This window comes from Chiloscyllium plagiosum, unplaced genomic scaffold (genome assembly GCF_037043375.1).
Source record: "Chiloscyllium plagiosum isolate Xiang-an unplaced genomic scaffold, Cpla_swu_hap1 HiC_scaffold_2, whole genome shotgun sequence".
Classification (NCBI taxonomy): domain Eukaryota; kingdom Metazoa; phylum Chordata; class Chondrichthyes; order Orectolobiformes; family Hemiscylliidae; genus Chiloscyllium; species Chiloscyllium plagiosum.
Window position 1 is genome coordinate 154,572,721 of NW_028270140.1, and position 23,561 is coordinate 154,596,281.

General features: G+C 41.5%; 1 protein-coding gene across 2 annotated transcripts in view; it reads right to left on the reverse strand.

Moving 5' to 3' along the window:
- The window catches only part of rictora (RPTOR independent companion of MTOR, complex 2 a), a 239,055-nt gene that overhangs the window by 99,840 nt on the left and 115,654 nt on the right, over window positions 1–23,561 (reverse strand). For both annotated transcript variants that reach the window (XM_043703095.2, XM_043703086.2), the window contains exons 7-9: window positions 13,017–13,143; window positions 1,386–1,555; window positions 491–558 (exon numbers count right to left, since the gene is read on the reverse strand). In XM_043703095.2, coding sequence (XP_043559030.1) covers window positions 491–558; window positions 1,386–1,555; window positions 13,017–13,143 — 365 coding nt within the window. The remainder of the gene's footprint in view (window positions 1–490; window positions 559–1,385; window positions 1,556–13,016; window positions 13,144–23,561) is intronic.

Genomic DNA, 23,561 nt, shown 5'->3' on the forward strand with positions numbered 1-23,561 from the left:
CTCAGCAGGTCTGACAGCATCTGTGGGGAGAAATCAGACTTAATGTTTTGGGTCAAGTGACCCTTAGTTCTGCCTTTTAGTTTGATTTTTATTTGGGGAGCAAGGTCTTTCCTTGCTTCATAATCCTTTAAAGCTTTCTTTTTTTCCATCTTTTTATCATTGAGAGAAAGATTACGCTTTCTTTCTGCGGACTGGACGCTTCTCTCCTCTGCTTGAAATTACAGCTTGAAACGTTGCAGCCCAGAAGGCTGTTATTGGGCAGAATTTTCTGAACTCTACTCAGGCTGAACTCTCCATTTTACTGCTTCCAAAAATCATCACTGCATTGTGCAACTCTACAACATTCAACATTTGATTTTCAGTTACGGCAGTCCACTTTTCATTTCAGTTTATTGCTCCAAAAAAATCAAATATGTGGGCTCTTACACAATAAACCTTTCAGGAAAATACATTTTATGGTATTTGAAATAAAATGAAAAAGAAAACTTACTTGAGCTGCCCTTCTGCAGTGTCTGGATTATGTCTGTAGTGAAAATCAGTGTATGGTGCTAAAATTTGCTGCAATAAAGAAAGCAACATTGTACCTTACAATTCCAGCTCGTTAATTAACTTGACCAAACACTTCAATCAATCATCCACATTACAGATACAAATTCTCAAATACTCCCTACGCACATAGTATCCGAAACGTTGTGATTTAAAACCACTTAGAAATCAGTTTCCTTCTCAAAGCTCACAATCATTCATTTGAAAATAGAGTCTGCCTAATTGAGCTTCTGACATGGAAATGGATGCTCTGTCTACGACATGGAAGTGTGGGGAAATTCAGGACAGTTCCAATGGCAGTCCTTTCAGTACTGACCTCTAATAACATGCACATAGGAGCAATAGTAGACCTTTCGCCCTGTCAAGTGTGTTCCACTATTCAATTACATTTTCCTGGACTTTCCCCAGATCCCTGTCACTAATATTTTAAAAATTGTCAACCCCTGCTCTTTACACATTCAATGACTAAATTTTTACAATATTCTGGAGTAGAAAAATCGGAAGATTCACAAACCTAAACCTAAAAAATGTTACTCATCTCTATCCCAAATAATTACATATCACACTACAGTGATTTCCTATCATGAACTTCCCAAAACCCGAACCCACACTGAATGGAGAATTTGTCCTGATATCCTTGCTACCCTCTTATCTTTTGCTGTCTAAAGTTGCATCGAAGTTTGATATTGCTCCTGGTAGCTTTAGAGCAGAGGCTGTGCACTGTACCTTGTTTACTTGATGAAGTATATAGACTAGAATTTGTATAAACCAGATTACCATGTAACAAGGTGCACAAGTTAGCCATTTCTACTGTAACCAATATTAACAAGTGGCCTTACCTCCAACTCCACATCAGCTCTTACATATTTCCGTGTCTTTGGGTGATTTAGCAGGTGCAGAATGGTTGTAATGAGTGCCTCATTTATGCGATTCAGTTGGCAATCAATCACATTCTTCAGAATGGTGCTGAGACCTCCTCGGAGGGCAACCACCTCTGCATTCTGAAGTGCTGAGAAAGTTAAAAAGAAAAGCTTGCACTTTCCGAACAGAAAACAAGAAAACTCGGGATCTCAGTCAAGAAGAAAGTGCAAAGAGACAAACCGAACATTTGACAGCTATGAGTTTTACTTCTGTACTTATTTCTGGTTCAAGGCCTAGACAAAGATGTGAGCAGCAATGCAGTCAGAACTGTTATCTTCCAGATTGGAAACAAATTGAAGCCTTCATCTTCCTAATCCTCCAGCAGAAAGACAGTAAGATCGCACAACATGGGGCAAAGAGGACAGGATCTCCTAATATTACAGCTATCAGTCCACACCAAGCAAACTGCCTGCACACAATTTTCACCATCACCCATCAAGTGGTAAACCGGTAATCATGTGAAATAATACGTGGCTGATGTTCATTCCTATTGAAATTCACTGACATGGTTTGCCATCCCATGCGATAAAGTTGGAAATTATCCCTATTAGGGTCACAGATAGAGTCAGAGATGTACAGCATGGAAACAGACCCTTTGGTCCAACTCGTCCATACCGACCAGATATCCCAACCCAATCTAATCCCACCTGCCAGCACCCTGCCTATATCCCTCCAAATCCTTCCTATTTATATACCCATCCAAATGCCTCTTAAATGTTGCAATTGTACAAGCCTCCACCACTTCCTCTGGCAGCTCATTCCATACACGTACCACCCTCTGTGAAAAAGTTGCCGGGTTGGTCTCTTTTATATCTTTCTCCTCTCACCCTAAACCTATGCCCTCTAGTTCTGGACTCCCCCACCCCAGGGAAAAGACTTTGCTTATTTACCCTATCCATGCCCCTCATGATTTTGTAAACCTCTATAAGGTCACCCCTCAGCCTCCGACGCTCCAGGGAAAACAGCTCCATTCTGTTCAGCCTCTCTCTGTAGCTCAAATCCTCCAACTCTGGCAACATCCTTGTAAATCTTTTCTGAACTCTTTCAAGTTTCACAACATGTTTCTGATGGGAAGGAGACCAGAATTGCACACAATTCCAACAGTGGCCTAACCAATGTCCTGTACAGCCGCAACATGACCTCCCAACTCCTGTACTCAATACGCTGACCAATAAAGGAAAGTATACGAACCGCCTTCTTCACTATCCTATCTACCTGCGACTCTACTTTCAAAGAGCTATGAAGCTGCACTCCAAGGTCTCTTTGTTCAGCAACACTCCCTAGGACATAGAACAAAGAAGAATACAGCCCATTACAGGCATGTTAGCCCTCGATGTTGCGCCGTTCCAAGCCCACCTAACCTACACTAGCCCACTATCCTCCATATGCCTATCCAATGCCCGCTTAATTGCCCATAAAGAGGGAGTCCACCACTGCTACTGGCAGTGCATTCCATGAACTCACGACTCGCTGAGTAAAGAACCTACCCCTAACATCTGTCCTATACCTACCACCCCTTAATTTAAAGCTATGCCCCCTCGTAATAGCTGACTCCATACGTGGACCTTACCATTAAGTGTATAAGGCCTGCTCAGATTTGCTTTCCCAAAATGCAGCACCTTGCATTTATCTGAATTAAACTCCTATCATTTATTTCAGAGATCTGTTTTTGAGATCTTGTGCATTATGATGATCCCAACTGGTATCAACCTATCTTCTTTTGATTTTAATGATGTGGTCTTTTATTGGTAAACAAACACAATGTTGCAGATTTAGACTTAATAATAAAACAAAAGCTTACTACACAAAAGATAAAGTAGAATAAACCAAACTATTTACATATGAGACACATCTAAACTTTTTAAACACAGCTAAAATACACTCCCATTAGATATGGCTTTAATTAAATTAGATATGGCTTTAATTCCCATTCATTAGAATCTGATAGTTATATGGCAAATTAAGGAAGAACCTAAGTTTAGACAATCTTAGCTTCAAATAACCTCTTCAGGCGTTTAACTAAACACATCTGGTCTGGAGATTTTAAACAAATTCCTTATATAGGGATAACCTTTTCCTTAAAAATCCTAAAACTACCTCCCTTTTTCAGGAACAACTGTTTCACATACTCAGTTTCAGCCAAGACTTCTACAAACTGCTCAAATGAAACTCAACGCTTTGCATTCAAGTTATGGGCATTTCCCCTACACCCTCCAAAAGATTCCAAAACCTAACTGAAAGCCTGATGCAATGTACATTGTACTTTGTTCACTAGTAAGCAATATAAACAAAACATCATTATTTTTGGAAATATTTCTATGATACAGTACTGTGTTTTAAAAGAAACCACCATGGCTATAGAAATATTTACAAGTTAATGATTAAAATCCTTCATCAGGACACTGAAAACTCACATGCCACTAGTTCAATTTAAAATACAGTCTGTTTGACATAATGAGTTAGTTCCTTTCCTGTGCAATCCCGCATTATAAAAAAATGGTGTAATAGCAGCACCATTTAAACCAATGGGACCGGAATCGGGTTGTAGCCAATGCAGTTAAGGAAAGTTCACGTTCTACAAATAATGATCCAAATTCTTCGATCGCTTTATAGCCAATTCACGTTGAAGAAACACACGCTATAGCAGAACTGACTGCGTATATAAGTCCTACACTTTACATCATAGCATTTCCTGTCATTACCTGTTTGCTCTGCATATGTCCAAGCTTTTAAAATTAATTCATCGTGAAGCGCTTTAGGATTTATAGAGAGCATGAAAGGTCATTTCTGAATACTCATTCATTCCTTTGTTTTAAATTTTTTAGTGAGCAGTGCTGATGACACCAAAAGGTAGTGGGGAAAAGCACCACTGCGACAGAAGCTGATACGATAGAAACCATGTGAAGGGACAAGTTCAAACATCCTGTGTGCATGCTCTCTTGCTGTATAACTCAGTAATCTTTCCCTCAATACCTTACATTACTGCAATAGAAATTGCTGACAAAACACAGCAGTCTGGCAGCATCTGTGGGGAGGAAACAGAATTTATGTTCGTGTCCAGTGACTCTTTAGCATTACAGATCATCTTTATTAGCACTCATCCAAATGCCTCACTTCATCATTCAGTAACACCTCCCTCAATGTGCTATATTGAATAATGCATCCTCACTGGTGTTAATCCAGACTAAACTATCATTGCATAATACCTTTCTCAGCACTTTGTGTTACATCTTTCCACTGATGTGAATCCATTTCAGTTGCCATTCCCTCGTGCTATTGTGTAGATGGTTTTCTGATGTTAATAGAGCCCTCAAAAACCCGGTCTTGTATGAGGATTCCTCCACCCCAGTATTCTTCCATTTTGAGCAGACAAATGCTTCACAATTAGGTTCATCCAGTAACCAATCTAGTTTAACACCTCATGCTCGCACAAAGAGTACATGCATATTACGTACTTTAGATTTGAGAGGAGGGGCAGCAACGGGAAGGAATAGGACATTACTGAACTGAAAATACAGGATCGAAAATAAATTGAAGTGCTGTATCTGAAGTAGTATCCAACTTGCTTTGATTAAATCACATTGCCTCAGAAGCATTCTTACAGATGGTACATAAGAGGCTCACATAAGAAGCTCAGTGTCTGGTGGTTCTTGAGTGCCATGTATTTTTAAAGAGAAGTGATTTAAATAATTTTTTTAAAAACAAAGACTAACAGCATTTACTCTGTGTAGTTAAGATTAATTCTTAATTTGAACACAATTCAACTTGAAATTACGGTATCATTGTATGAAAAGTGCTTGGTCCAATTTAATGGACAATTATGTCTTCATTTTTCAACTAACAGCAATATATTTTCGGTACCTGAAAAGCGATTTTGCATATGAATTTTTAATACCAAATATGAAAATAGGACCTTGATTTAAGGCGTATTATATTTAAAACTTGCTTACAAGCTGTGGGTTTTGCTAGCTAGGTGAGCATTTATTGTCTGTCCCTATTCATGCTTTACAAGATGATGGTATCTGCTTTATTGAAGCACTGGAGTCCATAAGGTGTAGTAACATACAGCATTGCTCCTAGGGAGGAAATTTCAAGATTTTCACCAAGTGACAGTGAAGGAATGGTAATCTAGTTCCAAGTCAGGATGATGTAGACATGCAAGTAATGCTGTTCATAGGCATCTTCTGTATTTTCCTTCTAGATGGCAGCAGGTTGAAAGATGCTAAGGAGCCCTTCAGCCCACTGTGTCCATACTGCTGAACAAAAATTTGACTACACTAATCTCATTTTCTAGCTTTTGGCCCATATTCTTACGAGCTATTGCACCAGATGTGAATATCTAAATGCTGCTTAAACGTTTCTGACTCAACAACTATTTCAGGCAATGAGCTCCAGACTCTCACCACCTTCTGAAAGAAATTTATTTCAACTCTTCTTTTTGCCTTCTCCCTCTTACGATAAATCTATGTCTCCTGGTCATTGACCCTTCCACCAACTGAAAAAAAATGCATTCTTATCTTTGGCCCTCAAAGTCTTATATACCTGTGTCAGGTCCCCCCTTAATCTCTGCTGCTCCAAGAAAAACCCAAGTCTATCCAATCTTTAATGATAGCTTAGTTCTTGCTGCTTAGCCAGCATCTTGGGAAATCTCTTTTGTACCCTCTCTACTGCAAGCATATCCTTCCTATAATGTGGTGACCAGAAAGTTCTCCGGTTGTGACCTAACTAGTGTTATGTACAGTTCCAGGAGAACCTCCGCGCTCTTGTATCCTATGAGCTGAGGCTAATTAAAACAAGTATCCCATATGCCTTTGTAACCACTTCATCTACCTGCCTGCTACCTTCAGGCATCTGTGGAGACAGACGCTAAGATCCCTCTGATCTTCAGTACTTTTCACAATCCGACCATTCGTGATGTCATCTTTTGTTTTGTTAGCCCTTCTTTAAATGCATTTCCTCACTTTTCCAGCTTGAATTCCATTTGCCATAATTCCACCTGTCTTACTGACCAGTCCATTACAATCCTCCTGTAGTGTACAGCTAGCGAGTTTTAAGAAGATTTGAGCTCAGATTGAGGTTCTGGATGGAGGTTAACTCGCTGAGCTGGAAGATCAGGTTTCAGACATTTTGTCACCATACTATGTAACATCTTCAGTGAGCCTACAAATGAAGCACTGGTGGCATAGCCCGCTTTCTGTTTATATGTTGGTAATGTCATTTCCTGTAATGACATCATTTCATGCAGTGATGTCATTTCCTGTTCTTTTTCTCAGGTGTGGTAGATTGGGTCTGACTGTGTGTTTGTTGTGTGTGTTCCGGTTGGAATGCCAGGCTTCTAGGAATTCTCGTGCGTGTCTCTGTTTGGCTTATCCTAGGACGGATGTGTTGTCCCAGTCGAAGAGGTGTCCTTCCTCATCCATATGTAAGGATACCAGTGAGAGGGGGGGTCATGTAGTTTTGTGGCTAGTTGGTGTTCATTTATCCTGATGGCTAGTTTTCTGCGTGTTTGTCTAATGTAGTGTTCATTACAGTCCTTGCTCGGTATTTTGTAAATGACATTAGTTTTGCTTGTCTGTCTGTCTGTCTGTACAGGGTCGTTCAAGTTCATTAGCTGCTGTTTTAGTGTGTTGGTGGGTTTGTGGGCTACCATGATGCCAAGGGGTCTGATTAGTCTGGCAGTCATTTTGAGATGCCTTTGATGTAGGGAAGAGTGGCTAGGGATTCTGGATGTGTTGTGTCTGCTTGTTTGGGTTTGCTGCTCAGAAATCAGCGGACTGTGTTCATTGGGTACCCGTTCTTTTGAATACACTATCGGTGTGATGGCACGTTGAAATAATGTTCTAATGCAGCTTTGTTTGTGGATTTGGGATGATTGCTTCTGTAGTTCAGTATTTGGTCCGTATCTGTTGTTTTCCTGTAGACGCTGGTTTGAAGTTCCCCATTAGCAGTTCGTTCTACCGCAACATCTAGGAATGGCAGTTTGTTGTGGTTTTCCTCCTCTTTAGTGAGTTTTATGCCAGTAAGGATATTATTGATTGTCTTGAAGGTGTCCTATAATTTGCTTTGTTTAGTGATGACAAAGGTGTTATCCACATAGCGGACCCAAAGTCTGGGTTGGATGGTTGGCAGAGCTGTTTGTTCGAGTCTCAGCATTACTGCCTCCAAGAACCCTGATATCAGAGAACCCCATGGGTGTTCCGTTGGTTTGTCTGTAGGTTTTGTTGTTGCAGGTGGTATGTGGTAAGGCATAGGTCCACTAACTTGACGATACTGTCCTTGCTGATGAAGTTGGTGGTGTTTGGTGTATGTGTCTTTGGTTCTTCTAATAATGTAGTCAGTGTTTCTTTGGCCAGGTTGATGTTGATAGATGTGAACAGGGCTGTTACATCAAAGGAGACCATTATTTCATCCTCTTCTATCTTGGTGTCTTTGGCCTTCAGGAATTCTTGGCTGAAGTGGATGGAGTGGCGTGACTAAGTGTTTTAGTCTTTGGTGTAGCTCCTTGGTCAATCTGTAAGTTGGTGTTCCAGGTAGTGAGACTATGGCTCTGAGGGGGGCTCCTGGTTTGTGAATTTCGGGTACTCCGTAGAAGCATGGTGTGTTGGATCTGTCTGGTTTCAGTTTCTGGAGGTCGTTCTTATTTATTTCTCTAGATTTCTGAAGTGTTTTGAGTAGGGCTGTGATTCGGTTCTCTAGTTGTGGGGATGGGTCTGTCGCCACTTGTTGGTAAGTGTTGGCATCTGCAAGTAATGCATTCGCTTTCTCAAATGTAGTCGCTTTGATTTAAGATGACTGCCAAGCGTCCTTTGTCTGCAGGTAGATTAACAATGTTTTTATCTTTGTTTTAGTGCTTTCCTTTCTTGTGTATTGACTGTGTTTTCTTCCTTTTTCCTGCTTAATGTTTGTGTGACTGCCTGTCTGATGGTTTGCTGGGTTTTTTCTCAGTTGGTTGTCTTTCAGTGCTGTTTCTAATGCTGCTAAGAAATCTTTCTTGTCCACATCCTGCAAGTTGTAATTTAATCCTCTTACTAAAATGGCTTTTTCAGTGTCCATTAAGGGTTGGTCAGATAAGTTTTCTTATCCATGCTTCTGTGTTGTCAGTGTTGTTATTTTGTGTAAGTTTGTCTAGTTTTTTTTTCTGTCTAGGTTTTTCATTTTCTGTGTTTGTCGCTGTCCAATTCATGGCCTGTTACACTAGTGAGTAAAGATTTTCGGTACAAAATTTCCCGGTTGTATTTACGGAATCTGTTGTGGGCATCGTTAATAATTTCTCTAAGCGTTCTCTGCTATTCTTTTGGCTAGTGGGGTGTTAATGGGAGGTTTGTATTTAAGACATTTCGGTAGTACATGTTTCCTTAGGCGTTCATGCAGGAAGTGCAGCCTTTTACGGGTGGCGCTCGGTCAGATGGCATTGGTTTCCCATTTTCGGGCCAGTTTTAGTGTATTGCGCCCATAGGTGTCAGCGAGTTTTGAGAAGATTTGTAACTCAGTTTGAGATTCTAGATGTGGGTTCGCTCGCTAAGCTTGAAGGTTCGTTTTCATACATTTCGTCAGTATACTAGGTAACGTCTTCATTGATCCTCCAAACAAAGCACTGGTGGTAAAGCCTGCTTTCTATTTATATATTGAGTTTCCTTGAGTTGTTGATGTCATTTTGTGATGACATCATTTCCTATGGTGATGTCATTTCCTGTTCTTTTTTTCCAGGGATGATAAATGGGATCCAAGTCAATGTGTTTGTTGATAGAGTTCCAGTTGGAATGCAATGCTTCTAGGAATCCTCATGTGTGTCTCGGTTTGGCTTGTCCTAGGATGGATGTGTTGTCCCAGTCAAAGTGGAGTTCTTCCTCAGCTGTATGCAAGGATACTAGTGAGAGTGGGTCATGTCGTTTTGTGATTAGTTGATGTTCATGTATCCTGGTGGCTAGTTTTCTGCCTGTTTGTCCAAAGCCTCTTGCCTCTGAGCCAATTTTGGATCCAATGTGTTACTTAACTTTGGAATCCATTGGCTCTTACTTTCTTGACCAGTCTGCCTTATCAAAAGTCTGCTAAAACCCAAGTAAACCACATCAGATGCATTACTTTCATCAACACTCCTTGGAGTGTTACTGCTGTGCATCTTACAGATGGTACCCACTGCTAATACTATATGGCAGTGGTGGAGGGGCTGAATGTTGAAGGGCATGTATGGGGTACCAATCAAGCAGGCTGTATAGTATCGAGTTTATTCTGTCTTGTTGCAACTGCATTCACTCAGGCAACTGGACACTATTCGATCACAGTTCTGACTTAGAGTCATAGTCAGAGTTGCTCAGCACAGAAACCGTCCCTTCAATCCAGTTTGTCCATGCACACCAGGTATCTTAAATTAATCTTGCCCCTTTTGCCAGCATTTGGCCCACATCCCTCTAAAACCATTCTATTCATTTACCCATCCAGATGCCTATTAAATACTGTAATTATACCAGCCTCCACGATCTCCCCTGGTAGTTCATTCCATACACACACCACCCTCTGCATGAAAAAGGTTGTGTATTGTAGTTTATGGACAGGCACAGGACAGACAGGTGGTGAGTTACTCTCTGCAGAATTGCTAGCTTCTGACCTGCTCTTGTAGTCACAGTATTGAAATGGCTGGTTCAGTTCAAATTTTGGTCAATGCAAAACCTTCAGATGTTGCTATTGGAGTATTCATTGAAGGTAAGGATATTGAGTGTTAAGGGAGTTAGGGACACTCTTGTATTTTTGGAAGAGATAGTCAATGTCTGACAGTTTTGTGGCACAAATAGAACATAGAACAATACAGCACAGAACAGGCCATTCGGCCCACGATGTTGTGCCGAACATTTGTCCTAGCTGAAGCACCCATCCATGTACCTATCCAATTGCCGCTTAAAGGTCGCCAATGATTCTGACTCTGCCACTCCCACAGGCAGCGCAGTCCATGCCCCCACCACTCGCTGGGTAAATAACCTATCCCTGACATCCCCCCTATACCTTCCACCCTTCACCTTAAATTTAGGTCCCCTTGTAACACTCTGTTGTACCCGGGGAAAAAGTTTCTGACTGTCTACTCTATATATTCCTCTGATCATCTTATAAACCTCTATCAAGTCACCCCTCATCCTTCGCCGTTCCAATGAGAAAAGGCCTAGCACTCTCAAATTATCTTCGTACGACCTATTCTCCATTCCAGGCAACATCCTGGTAATTCTTCTCTGCACCCTCTCCAAAACTTCCACATCTTTCCTCAAGTGAGGCGACCAGAACTGCACACAGTACTCCAAATGTGGCCTAACCAAGGTCCTGTGCAGCTGCAACATCACTTCATAACTCTTGAATTCAATCCCTCTGCTAATGAACGCTAATACACCATAGACCTTCTTACAAGCTCTATCCACCTGAGTGGCAACTTTCAAAGACCTATGAACATAGACCCCAAGATCCCTCTGCTCCTCCACCTTACTAAGAACCCTACCGTTAACCCTGTATTCCGCATTCTTATTTGTCCTTCCAAAATGGACAACCTCACACTTGACAGGGTTGAACTCCATCTGCCACTCCTCAGCCCAGCTCTGCATCATATCTAAGTCCCTTTGCAGCCGACAACAGCCCTCCTCACTATCCACAACTCCACCAATCTTCGTATCATCTGCAAATTTACTGACCCACCCTTCAGCTCCCTCTTCCAAGTCATTAATAAAAATTACAAACAGCAGAGGACCCAGAACTGATCCCTGCGGAACTCCACTTGTAACTGGGCTCCAGGCTGAATATTTACCATCTACCACCACTCTCTGACTTCGACCTGTTAGCCAGTTTTCTATTCAACTGGCCAAATTTCCCTTTATCCCATGCCTCCTGACTTTCCACATAAGCCTACTACGGGGAACCTTATCAAATGCCTTACTAAAATCCATGTACACTACATCCACTGCTCTACCCTCATCCACATGCTTGGTCACCTCCTCAAAGAATTCAATAAGACTTGTAAGGCAAGACCTACCCTTCACAAATCCGTGCTGGCTGTCCCTAATCAAGCAGTGTCTTTCCAGATACTCATAAATCCTATCCCTCAGTACCCTTTCCATTACTTTGCCTACCACCGAAGTAAGACTAATGGCCTGTAATTCCCGAGGTTATCCCTATTCCCTTTTTTGAACAGGGGCACAACATTTGCCTACCAGCCAAATCTTGGATATTGTCCAGATCTAATTCCCATGGTTAGCTGAGAATGGGAACATATAATTTTACCGTACTGAAAAGGCCATTCAGCCCATTGTATTTTTACTGACTTCTGAAAGAGCTACTCAGTTAATTCCTCCATAGACTACTTACCACCTACTCAGTCTCTCCTGTCTTTCTTATGCAAAGAAATTAAATGGTCTTTTACATGTTTTTAATTCATTCACAGGAATTCATTACCCATTCCTAACTGCCCAGAGAGCAGTTAAGAGTCAAGCATATTGCTGTGGAGCCACATGTAGATCGGACCAGGTAAGGATTGCAGCTTCCTTTCCTAAATGGCATTAGTGAATCAGATGGGTTTTTCCGACAATCAGCAATCGATTTGTGGCCATCACTGGACTCTTAGTTCCAGAGTCTTACTTGAATTCAAATCCACCATCTGCCATATCAGCATTCAAACCTGGGTCCCCAGAACAAAAAAGCATTTTCATGAGCAGTCACAAATGGTGTTGAACATTGTGCAATAATCAGCGAACATCCCTTTTGACCTTTAGATGGAAGAAAGATACTGAAGCTGAGATACTGACCTGCAGTAACAACCAATTTCCTTTGTGTTAGATATGAATCAACCAGTGGATGGCTGTCTCCCATTGATGCGAGATTTTTTTTTGAGCTCCTTTAAGCCATACACTGTCTAAAGCTGCCTTGAAATCAAAGGCAGTCACTCCTAGCTAACTTCTGGAATTTAGTTATTTTCTCCAAGATTGGACTAAGGCTTTAATCAGGTCAGGGGTCCAGGCAGACTGAATACTAATGACAGGTTATTCCTTTCTAAGTGCTACTTGATAGCACCGTTGACCATTTCTTCCACTAATGTGTTGATGATCAATAGTAGATTGACAGGATGGTAACTGGATTTGTTTTGCTTTTCGCGCACAGTGCACATCTGATCAATTTTTCACATTGTTAGGTAGATGCCCTTGTGGTAGGTGTACTAGAGCATCTTGGCTGGGGATTCAGCCAGCATTCGAGCACAAACCTTCAGTACTATGACTGGAATATTGGCAGGGCTCATAGCTTTTGCAATATAGTCTCTTTAGTCATTTGTTGAAATTGCATGGAGTGAACCAAATTGTTCAAGACTGGCACCTGTGATGCTCGGGATCTCAGACTTGTCGCTTAAGCATTGTGGTGGAATGGGAGCCAAGGTTTTCTGCCAATCAGGTTTGTAAGCACAATATTTTGTCCAGAAACTACACTACCAACAACAGGCTAAATCCAAGTAGATGGCCACACTGTAGTCCTGCAGGGAATATACTGAGGAATAAATACCAGAAAAGATAAAAGATTAATTTAGTTACCTAGCTCACAGAGGATGGCAAGACATGCTCGCACCATTCGATCACGCTCTTGGAGTCCATCATTTCCAACTGCAATCAGGGAATTGGTGATTGAGCTTGGGAACAGCGCAGCATTCACAGTGATCATCTGGGCAAAACAGAAAAACTTATAGTTTGAAGTCCATGGAAAGAAATCGACACTACAGGAACAATCCAAACACACGATCACTACCCTATGATTTCAAAGGTGAGTCACATCACATTTGGCTTTTCCTTCTGCTGTGTTTGCTCAATTATTCCAATGCCTGATGCAGAGTGACACTAAAGAAGAAATCCACCTTCATATGACGCTGTTATTAGGAGTAGAATTATATGCATTTTTATATTTAATGAATCACTTTGAAGGTATGTGCAGGATACAGCAACATGATGATAGCCTAATTAATACATTGTTGGTTGTGTTGGAAGGAATGCTGGTAATTCTTTGAAGAGCAGAGTGGGATCTTTAACACCCACCTGTTCAAACAAATGGTTTGGGGAATGAGTGTCTTCAGTTTAGCATCTAGTGTACAGGATAAGACCATAAAATATAGGAACAGAATTTGGCCATTTGGCCCATTGAGTCAGCTCCATCATTCAATCATGACTGATATGTTTGTCAACACCATTCTTCTGCCTTCTCCACTTAACGCTTAATCCCATTACTAATCAAGAACTTACCTCGGTCTTAAATCCACTCAATGACTTGGCCTCCACAGCCTTCTGTGCCAACAAGTTATAACATAAGGTAGTACCTTTGTCAATGTAATATTACCTCAACAAATGCAAGCTAAGATCACATGTTCAATTTGCATATGAAATCTCTGAACTCAAAACAATGCTACTGACTGAAAAGTTGTTTTAAATATAAAGTGAAAGAAACATTAAATACAAGGAGATGGTTTAACCTAAATCCATGAGGATTTCTGCCTGCCAATTCAACTCTGCCATGAACCTCGCCGAGTTAAGAACAGAGTAAACAGAAACACTAGCTGGCTTCCCTTGATTACTGATGAAGACAGCTTTTGACAGGATCTCTGTCATCAGGAAGAAGCCTATTACTGCAGAGTAGCTAGTCTTTAATAGAGCATAGGAGCATGTAAGATTTTCTTACAGGTTTTAATGCCTTGCTTGTTGTGAACAGCCAAAATTATATACTGTTTGATACGATCTGCTGTCCTTTGAGATGTAGGACTACATAGCTGGCATCACACCAGTATTTCATTTGGTATACCACATTACTCATTTGTGTGACGGACAGCAAATCTCTTTGGTCTGACAGCAGCATCCTGTTAGTGGCAAGCCCAACTTATGTTGCTATTGCATAGTAGCAGCGTGAAACAGCTTCACCTGTTGCTTTTGAGATACATTACTCTTCCAGAGGTAAACTAATTTCCTTCCATGTCTTAATGGGTCCCATTCTACTCTCAAATTCATATCTGAAATGGAACGGTCAAACAGGCTCCTCTTCTTTGGTGTCCTCGTTCAACAATTAGCCAGATGGTTCTCTACTGCAAACCTACCTTTACTATTCGGTATACTCATTGAGATTCCTATAGTTCCACAAGATTTGCCTCATCGACCACATTGTAAATCGGGCCTGCACCGTCTGTTCACCCTGTGATGTTGAAGTAGGATGTATACCCAACCAGTCCATGTTAACAAATGCTCCATCAATGTCCAATATTAGGTGTGACTGCATTTGGATAACATCAGTTAGATAATCCTGAATGGGTGAGGAATTACGTTAACAATCAATGTAGGATTGTCACCAACAATGTTGTGCACTTTGTGAATACCAGATGCAACATATATTAATTCAAAGGGCCCTGTTCATTTATGAGCATGTACACACATGGTTTCTGATTCTACGCAACAAAATAGGTGCCAGCCATAATGGGTTTATTTCTCAGGGCAATATCCTAAGTCATGAACATGATTTAAAATTTGAAGAAAGGTTGGCAGTTAGTCATCATTAATTGGTATATTCTCCATGGCAATGAGACAATTGAAGTAAACATACATGTACAGTAGAAGATGAAGAAAGCAACAGGTATGTTTTGCCTTCATAGTGACAGGATTTGAGGCCAGGTGCAGGGATGCCTTGTTGCAATTGTACAGGGCCTTGGTGAGATCACACTTGGAGCATTGTGCACAGTTTCAGCCTCCTTATTGGAGGAAATATTTTCTGGCTACTGAGAGAGTGCAAAGGTTTACCAGGCTGATTCTTGGGACAGCGGGACTGATGTATGGTGAGAAACTGGATCAGTTGTGACAAATTCACTGGAGTTCAGAAGAATGAGTGGGCATATCATATAAACTCAAATTCTAATAGGATCAGATAGGGTAAATGCTGGAAGGATGTATTTGATGATCATTGAGTCCACAACAGTCACAGTCTAAGATACACAGTAGCCATCGAGGACTGAAATGATGTGAAATTTCATCACCCAGAGTGTGGGGAGGCTGTGGAATTCTCTGACAAACTGTTGATGCCAAAACAATAAAGACTTTCAAGAAAGACGCTCTTAGGACTGAAAGAGATCAAAGGATATGGGAAGAAAGTAAAAACAGGGTTCTGAGTTGAATGATCAGCCATCATTACATCGAATGGCAAAGCAGGCTCAAGGGACTGAATGGCTTGCACCACCTTTTTTTTTATCAGTAATAGTGAGAAGAACTTAACAGAAAAGTAGCAAGGTTTCTCTGTAGTTAGAAAGGTTTTGATGAGACCACATCCAGAGTAATGAGCACAAAATTGGTCCAACTATTTAAAGTACATTAGAAGCAGCTCGAAGAAGGCTGACCAGACTAATACTGAGAACAAACAGGTCATCAAATGAGGAAAGGCTAGGCTCATAACTATTGAGAGTTTAGTCTAGATAGAGGTGACTCTTTTGAAGCATACAAGGTCTGGAGGGTACTGAAAAGGTGAGTGCAGAGAGGATATTTTTTCTTAAGGGAGGACATAGAGCTGGGCTTAAAATAAAGGGTTACCTATTTATAAAGAAGTGAGGCTTTATTTTAAAAAGTTTTTCAAGATACACATGAATCTTTTTCTGAAAAGCCAGTGGCATTCTTTGATATTTTTAAGGCAGGCGTAGATAGATTCTCAGCAAGGAGTGAAAGGTGATCTGGGTAGACAGCAATCTAGATTGTGACCTCAAATCAGGTTAAATGGCAGCATAGGTTCAAGGGAAAGGATGATGTCCTTCTGTCTTCCTTTTCATATGCATGTCGCTGTTTTGAAATGATACCACTGTAATTTCCAATAGTACTGGGTCAAAATCCTGGAACTGCTAACTTAAAGCACAGTTTATGCACCTACACCACCTGTGGTTCAAAGGGGAGTCTTGGCACCACATTCTCAAAGGCAATTAGGTTTGGGCAATCATCAGCGAACATCCCCACTTCTAATTTTATCATTGAGGAATGGTCATCGATGAAGCCACTGAAGATGATTGGGCCTAGGAGTCCATTCTGAGGAACTCCTGCAGAGATGTCCTGCAGCCGAGATGACTGACCTCCAACAATCACAACCATCTTGTGTGTCAGATATGACTGCAAAGAGCAGAGGAGTTTCTGGATTCCTATCAACTTTGTTTTGGCTAGGGGGTCCTTGATGCCATACTGTCAAAAGGGGTCTTAACATCAAGGGCAGTCACTCTCACCAGGCCTCTGGAATTCAGCTCTTTTGTCTACGTTTGAATCAAGACTGCAGTGAGGTCAGGAACTGAATGATCCTGGTAGACCCCAACTAGGCACCAGTGAGATTATTGCTGAGCAGGAACTGCTTGATAACACTCAATGATACCTTATTAAGAGTAGTCTGATGGGGCAGTAACTGGCTGGATTGGATTTGTCTTGCTGTGTGCGTACAGGAGATACCTAGGCAATTTTCCACTTTGTTGAGTGGACGCCATTAACTGCACTGGAACAGCTTTGCTAGGGATGCGGCAAGTCTTTGGTTACACTGCCAGAATGCGGTGAGGGCCCATAGTCTTTGCAGTATCCAGTGCCTTCAACTTTTTTTCTGATGTCACAGGGAGTTAACTAGAGTGGCTGAAAACTGGTACCTGATGCTTGGGACCTCTAGAAGAGGCCTTTATGGATCATCTACTTGACACTCCAGCCTCATCCTTTGCTCTGGTGCTGAGCTACCCCATTATTGAGGGTGGGAATATTTGTGGTGCCTCCTCCTCCAGTAATTGCTTCATTGTCCACCACTATTCGTGACTAAGAGCTTAGATTTGATTTGTTGACTGTGGAATTGCTTAAATTATATCACTTGCTGGTTACATTGTTAGTCCTGTTTTGTCACTTCACCAGGCTGACACTTCAATTTTAAGTATGGCTGGTGCTGCTCCTGACATGCCCTCTTGCAATCTTCACTTAACCAATGTTTTATTCCATTTTTTTGGTGGAGTAGTTGACAGCACAGCTTAGAGATAACTTTGCAGCTCTTGTGGTGCAGAGGCAGAGTCCCTACTTCTGACTCAGGTTCATGTCCCACCTGCTTCAGAGGAATGCAATAACATCGCTGAACAGTGTGGTTCAGAAAAATTTGGCTCTGCTTTGTTCTCATTAAGCCTGCCTCAGGAGCTTTTTAATCAATATATAAAAACCATGTAGTGTGTTAGCTTTACTCTTCATCCACTGAGCATTGTTGCATCTGTAAATATTCATTAAAATAGGACTAGATATGCAACACCCAGGTGATAAAAATATTTAGTAGAAATAAAGTGTGGTGGGGGGGCGGGGGTAGCGTGGGAAGGGAGGGGGAAAAGAGGTGAGGTGAGGTGATACAGTAGTCTTGGTCTAGGATAGTATCATAGTCCTTGAATGAGATGCAGTTCCGAAATTAGAATCTGTAATGCTTGGAGGTGAGAAACAGGAAGACAGTGGTGACCTTGTTGGGTATTTATTACATACCTCCAAATATTGGGGAGGAAGTGGAAGAGAGCACATTTTGGGTAAATTATGGACAAGTAGGATTGTGATAGTTGGCAATGTCTATTACCCCAGAGTTGATTGGGGGGGAAAAAAAGGTAGAGTTTGAGCACATAAGGAGAGAAATTCCTGCAATGTGTGCAGAGCAACTTTCTGGAGTAATGTTTTCCAGTCCTACCAGGGAGGAAGCCGTGCTGGACCTGGTCCTACGAAATGAGATAGGACAAGTGGTGAAACAAAAACAGAAATTACTGCAACTCCGATCTGGCAGCACTGTGGAGAGAAAACAGTTAACATTTCAGGTCCAGCAGTCCTTCAAAACTAATTGCAACTAGTAAAAGGTGGAGAATGTCAGGCCGGGTAGGGGCAGCATTTAAGAAATATTGATCATAAGGTTCAATATTAAGTTGGAAAAGAATAAAAATCAATCAAGGATTAAGGTCCCAGACTGGAAAAGCACAGATCTTTAGGTCGAAAAGATTTTAGGTCTAATAAGGCATTTGAAATGCTTTCCTTTATTGGTCACAGCACTGAGTGTGGTGTTGGGATGTCATGGACTGTACAGGATATTGGTAAGCCACTTTGGAATATTGTGTGCAATTCTGGTCTCCCTCCTATTGGAAGGATGTTGTGAAACTTGCAAGGGTTCAGAAAAGATTTACAAAAGATGTTGCCAGGGTTGGAGCTATAGGAAGAGGCTGAATAGGCTGGGGCTTTTTTCCCTGCAGCATTGGAGATTGAGGGGTGACATTCTGGAGGTTTATAAAATCATGAGAGGCATAGATAAGGTAAACAGACAAGGTATTTTACCCAGAGTGGGGGAATCCAGAACTACAGGGCATAGTTTTAAGGACGGGGGAATGTTTAAAAGGGACCTAAGGGCAACTTTTTCACCCAGAGGGTGGTGAGTGTATGGAATGAGCTGCTAAAGGAAATGGAGGAGGCTGGTACAAATGCAATATTTAATACATCTGGATGGGTACATGAATAGGAATGGTTGAGAGAGATATGGGCCAAGTGCTGTCAAATGTGTCTAGACTAGGTTAGGATATCTGGTCGGCGTGAATGAATTGGACTGAAGAGTCTGTTTCCATGCTGTACATCTCTATGACTCTAACTGGAGCAGGTTCATTAGATTCACATTTTTGGTGGATAAAACACTGGATGAAAAATGAGACATTTTCAAAAGAGAGATGAATAGGATGCAAACTGGGGATATACCAATGAGAAATAAATACTTATTATCCAATACCCTGGATGACCAAGGATATTGATCAGAAAATAAGGAAGGAAAAGGAGGTATATGATGCATACCAGAATAATAACAGCAATAGAAAACAACAGGAAGAGTATCTCAAATGCAGGAGACAGGCTAAGGCAGGAAAAGGAATGCTAAGAGGAAGGGTGAAGAAAGGATGGCAGGCTGTTCTGAAACAACTAGTAAAATGTGCTTCAAACATATTAATAGTAAAACATTAGTGAAAGATAGGATGGAGTATATAAGGAACAAGCAAAGTAAGCTGCTCACTGAAGCAAAGGATACAGCAGAGGGATAAAATGAATATTTTGCTTCTATCTTTACCAAATTAGAACATGGTGGTAATGGTCACGTTTTTGCAACTGAGCAGCATAGTGATAGATTAAAAAAGGGCTAAAAAGGCTGGCAGCACTCCAGGTAGAGAAGTCACCAGGCCTGGATGAGATGCAGGGTCGAGAGTGTGGTGCTGGAAAAGCACAAGTCAAGAAGCATCCGAGGAGTAGGAAAATCGACATTTCGGGCATAAGCCCTTCATCAGGAATCATTCCTGATGAAGAGCTTATGGCCGAACGGTTGATTCTCCTACTCCTCGGATACCGCCTGACGTGCTGTGCTTTTCCAGCACCACACTCTCAACTCTGATCTCCAGCATCTGCAGCCCTCACTCCCTCCTGGATGAGATGCAACCTAGATTGATGAGCGAGGCAAGGCAGCAAATTGGAAAGCCATCAAAAGAAATTTTTCAGGAATCACTGAACATAGGATTAGTCCTGGGGACTGGATGATTGCAAATGTGATGCCATTATTTAAGAAAGGGCAAAGGATAACTCAGGAAACTATAGCCCTGTCAGCTTGACATCTATAGTGGGGAAACTGATGGAGGTCATAACACAGGACAAAGGAAATATCCTGCGAGTTAAAAGTAAGTTAAAACTAGACAATCAGCAGTTAATGTCTGACAAATTTAATTGAGTTCTTTGATGAGGTGACACAGGCAGTGGATGAGGACGTGCAGTGGATGTTGTACATTCTAACTTTCAGAAAGCATTTTGCCACATTAGCAAATTATCATTTGTTTCCCAAACATTTCTAGTTATAAATTGATATTTCTCAGATTGGAGAGAAGTTGAATGTGGTGTTCCCCAGGGATCAGTGCTAGAACCTTTGTTTTTTCTGATTTACACAAAAGATTTGGAGATGTAGAGGGTAAAATATCTAAATGTGCCGATGATACCAAGCTAAGGGGAATAGTGAATTGTGAAGATGCTGATCTACTTCAAAAAGACATTGGCAAGTTGGCTAAGTAGACAGATACCTGTCAGATGAACTTCAATGCAGAGAAATGAGAGGTAATGCATCTGGTAGGAGAAACAGGGAGGGACAGTATAGGCTGATGATACAACTCTGAAAGGAGTACAGGAGCAGAAGGACCTCGGGGTTTACATGGATATTTCTCTGAGGGTGACTGGCCAAGGTGGAACAGTTAGTGAAAGGATCCTTAGGTTTATAAATAGAGGGATAGCGTATAAAAGCAAGGAAGTGACGCTACACCTCCACAAATCATTGGTCAAGACCACATTTGGAGTACTAATCTCAGTTCTAGGCACCTTATTTAAGGAAGTTAAAGTCCTGAGCAGAATGCAAAGTAGACTTACTGGAATGATTTAACAGCTGACCTAATTTAAATGTTCAAAATTATCAACAATTTTGATGGGGTAAAGGAGGATTTTCTGTTGGTATGTCAGTAATTAGGGGGTCACAACTTCAAGACTGTCAGCAAGACAGCCAGAGAGTGAGATAAGCTCAAACTACTTTACTCAATTGTTGGGATTTGGAATGTACTGTCTGGAGAGTGATGGAGGCAAATTGCATAGGAAGTTTCAAAAGAGAGCTGGATATATATGTGAAAGTAATTAATTGAAAGTGCTACAGAGATAGGGCTGGAGAATGGGATTGGATGGGTAGCTATTTCAGGAGCCAGTACAGACATGATGATGCGAATGGTTGCCTCCTGTACTGTAAAATTCTATTTGATGCTGACACTGAATGTTTGAATAATGACTCAAAAACAGGCAATACAATAAACATGAGGTATGAATGCACACATACTTCTAAAATTTACTGAAACACTTTACATATTGGTGAGTCATAATGCATGTGCAGTTAAGCAGGGAAATTCCTGCTGTGCCTAGCAAACATCTCTACAGGGTTATCACCTACTTTGCTCTGTTTACCATCTGGGTATGCAAATAACAGGATTTCACCATCAATGTGCTTAAACATGCCCCACCTCTTCTCCCCGGAGACCTTTGAGATCTCTCTGCTTGCGAGAAGTCTGCTAATGTTCCCAGCCACATTATTCAACTGAAAACCACACAACAGGAAGTCCAGTCAAATCAGGATGCCCTCCTCACACAAAACACGAACCTTTAACCAACCACAGCGTGCCTTTCATTATCTCAAAGTAGTATGAGCCGGGGAGTGAATTAGCACTCTGCTGAAAAGCAGAGTCAACCGCTGCGGTCACTTCACTGCAAGAGTGCATAAACAAAGCATCCAGCAGAAACAGTTTAGTGACAATCACCAAGTCAATTTAGAAATGGACACCATTATGTGCTTAATCCAAGCTAGTGTCAGAGGAGAGAACTGCAAGGCCAATTTGATTGGTGTTCAGATACAGAAGTGTATAAGGGTACAGGTTTTGAACTGTGATTGGCAGCAATAGAACAGATGAAAAAATGAATTTGAGCTCATATACAAGCTTTTAGGTTCTAAATGTCCAAACACTTTATTTACCTGTGGATTAGCTTTGAAGTGTAGTCATTGCTAGTTGTGCAAAAATGGTGGTCAAGTTGTCTACAGCAGGATCTCAGAAACAGCAAATGTCAAAATGTTAGTCCTTGCATGATAACTAGTTCATTTTATTCATACCTGCCAAATGAGCTGCTCAGAGGTCTGCAGCACAGAATAATGCCCTTCGGCCCATCAAGTCTGCACTGGTCAAAAACAAGCATCTAACTATTCTAAATGTGTTTTCCAGCATAGAAACATATAAAATTATGAAGGGAATAGATCTGATGGAAGTAGACAGAATGCTTCCACTGGGCAGGTGAAACTAAGACAATACAGCATAGCTTCAAAATTAGGGGGAGCATATTTAGAACTGAATTGAGGAGGAACTTTTTCACTCAGAGGATGGTGAATCAATCCGGAGTTCCCTGCCTAGTGAAATAGTTGAGGCTTCCTCAGTAAATGCTTTCAAAGCTAAGATAGGTAATTCCTCAACTGTTCAAATAATTAAGGGCTATAGTGAGAGGGCGTATAAGTGGTGAGGAGGCCACAAAAAGATCAGCCATGATCTTACTGAATGATTGAGCAGGCTCAGAGGGTCACATGGCCCAGTCCTGCTCAAAGTTCTTATATTCTTAACCATCCTGACTACCTGTGACACAGAATAATGTAACTGAACCCCTAGGTCTCTGTTCTACAACAGTACCCAGGGCCCTACTATTAATTGTTTGAAAGTCCAGTTCTTATTTGTATTGCCAAAATGCAATACCCAAACAGTGTAAGTGGTGGAGAAGTCCCTATTTTGGGTAATAACCTTCTTCAGGAATGGAGGGGAGGGTAGGGCAAGCTGCAGATAAGAGGGGGAGGGAGGTATGGGTGAAGAGAGGGGTAGAATTGTGAAATAATGATAGGGGAACTCAAGTGGTGGGTACGACCTGGTGAGTGAATAGGAAGAATGAATCAAGTTGGTAGCTGGAAGGAAGGATCAGTAGTTGGAATGGAAGGGAGGAAGCTGGGCTGGAAAGGGAATCAGAGGATGGGTGGAAAGGTTATTTGAAATTGGAGAACTCAACATTAAGTCCTCCAGGCTGCCCAGGCGGAAGATCAGACCACAAAATGTAGGAACACCACCTTATCTTCCACCTAGGAAGCCTACAAGCCTAGAGAACTCAACGTTGAGGTCTCCAATTTCAAGTAGCCTTCCATCCATCCTCAGACTCCCTTTGCAGCCCTGCCTCCTCCGTTCCATTCTACCTACCAACCCTTCCTTCCAGCTACAAACCAGATTCAGTCCTCCCATCGACCAACCAGGTCGTACCCACCACCTGTGATCACCTATAACTACCTCACTGTTCTGCCCCTCCCCTCACCCAAAATCCTGTTTCCTTCACCTGCAGCTCCCCCTACACCCACCTCTATTCCTAAAGACAGGTTATACCCAAAATGTCAACTTCTCTGCCTCCTGATGCTGCCTGGCTTGCTGTGTTCTTTCAGCCTTCTGCTTATCTACTTTGGATTCCAAATCTGCA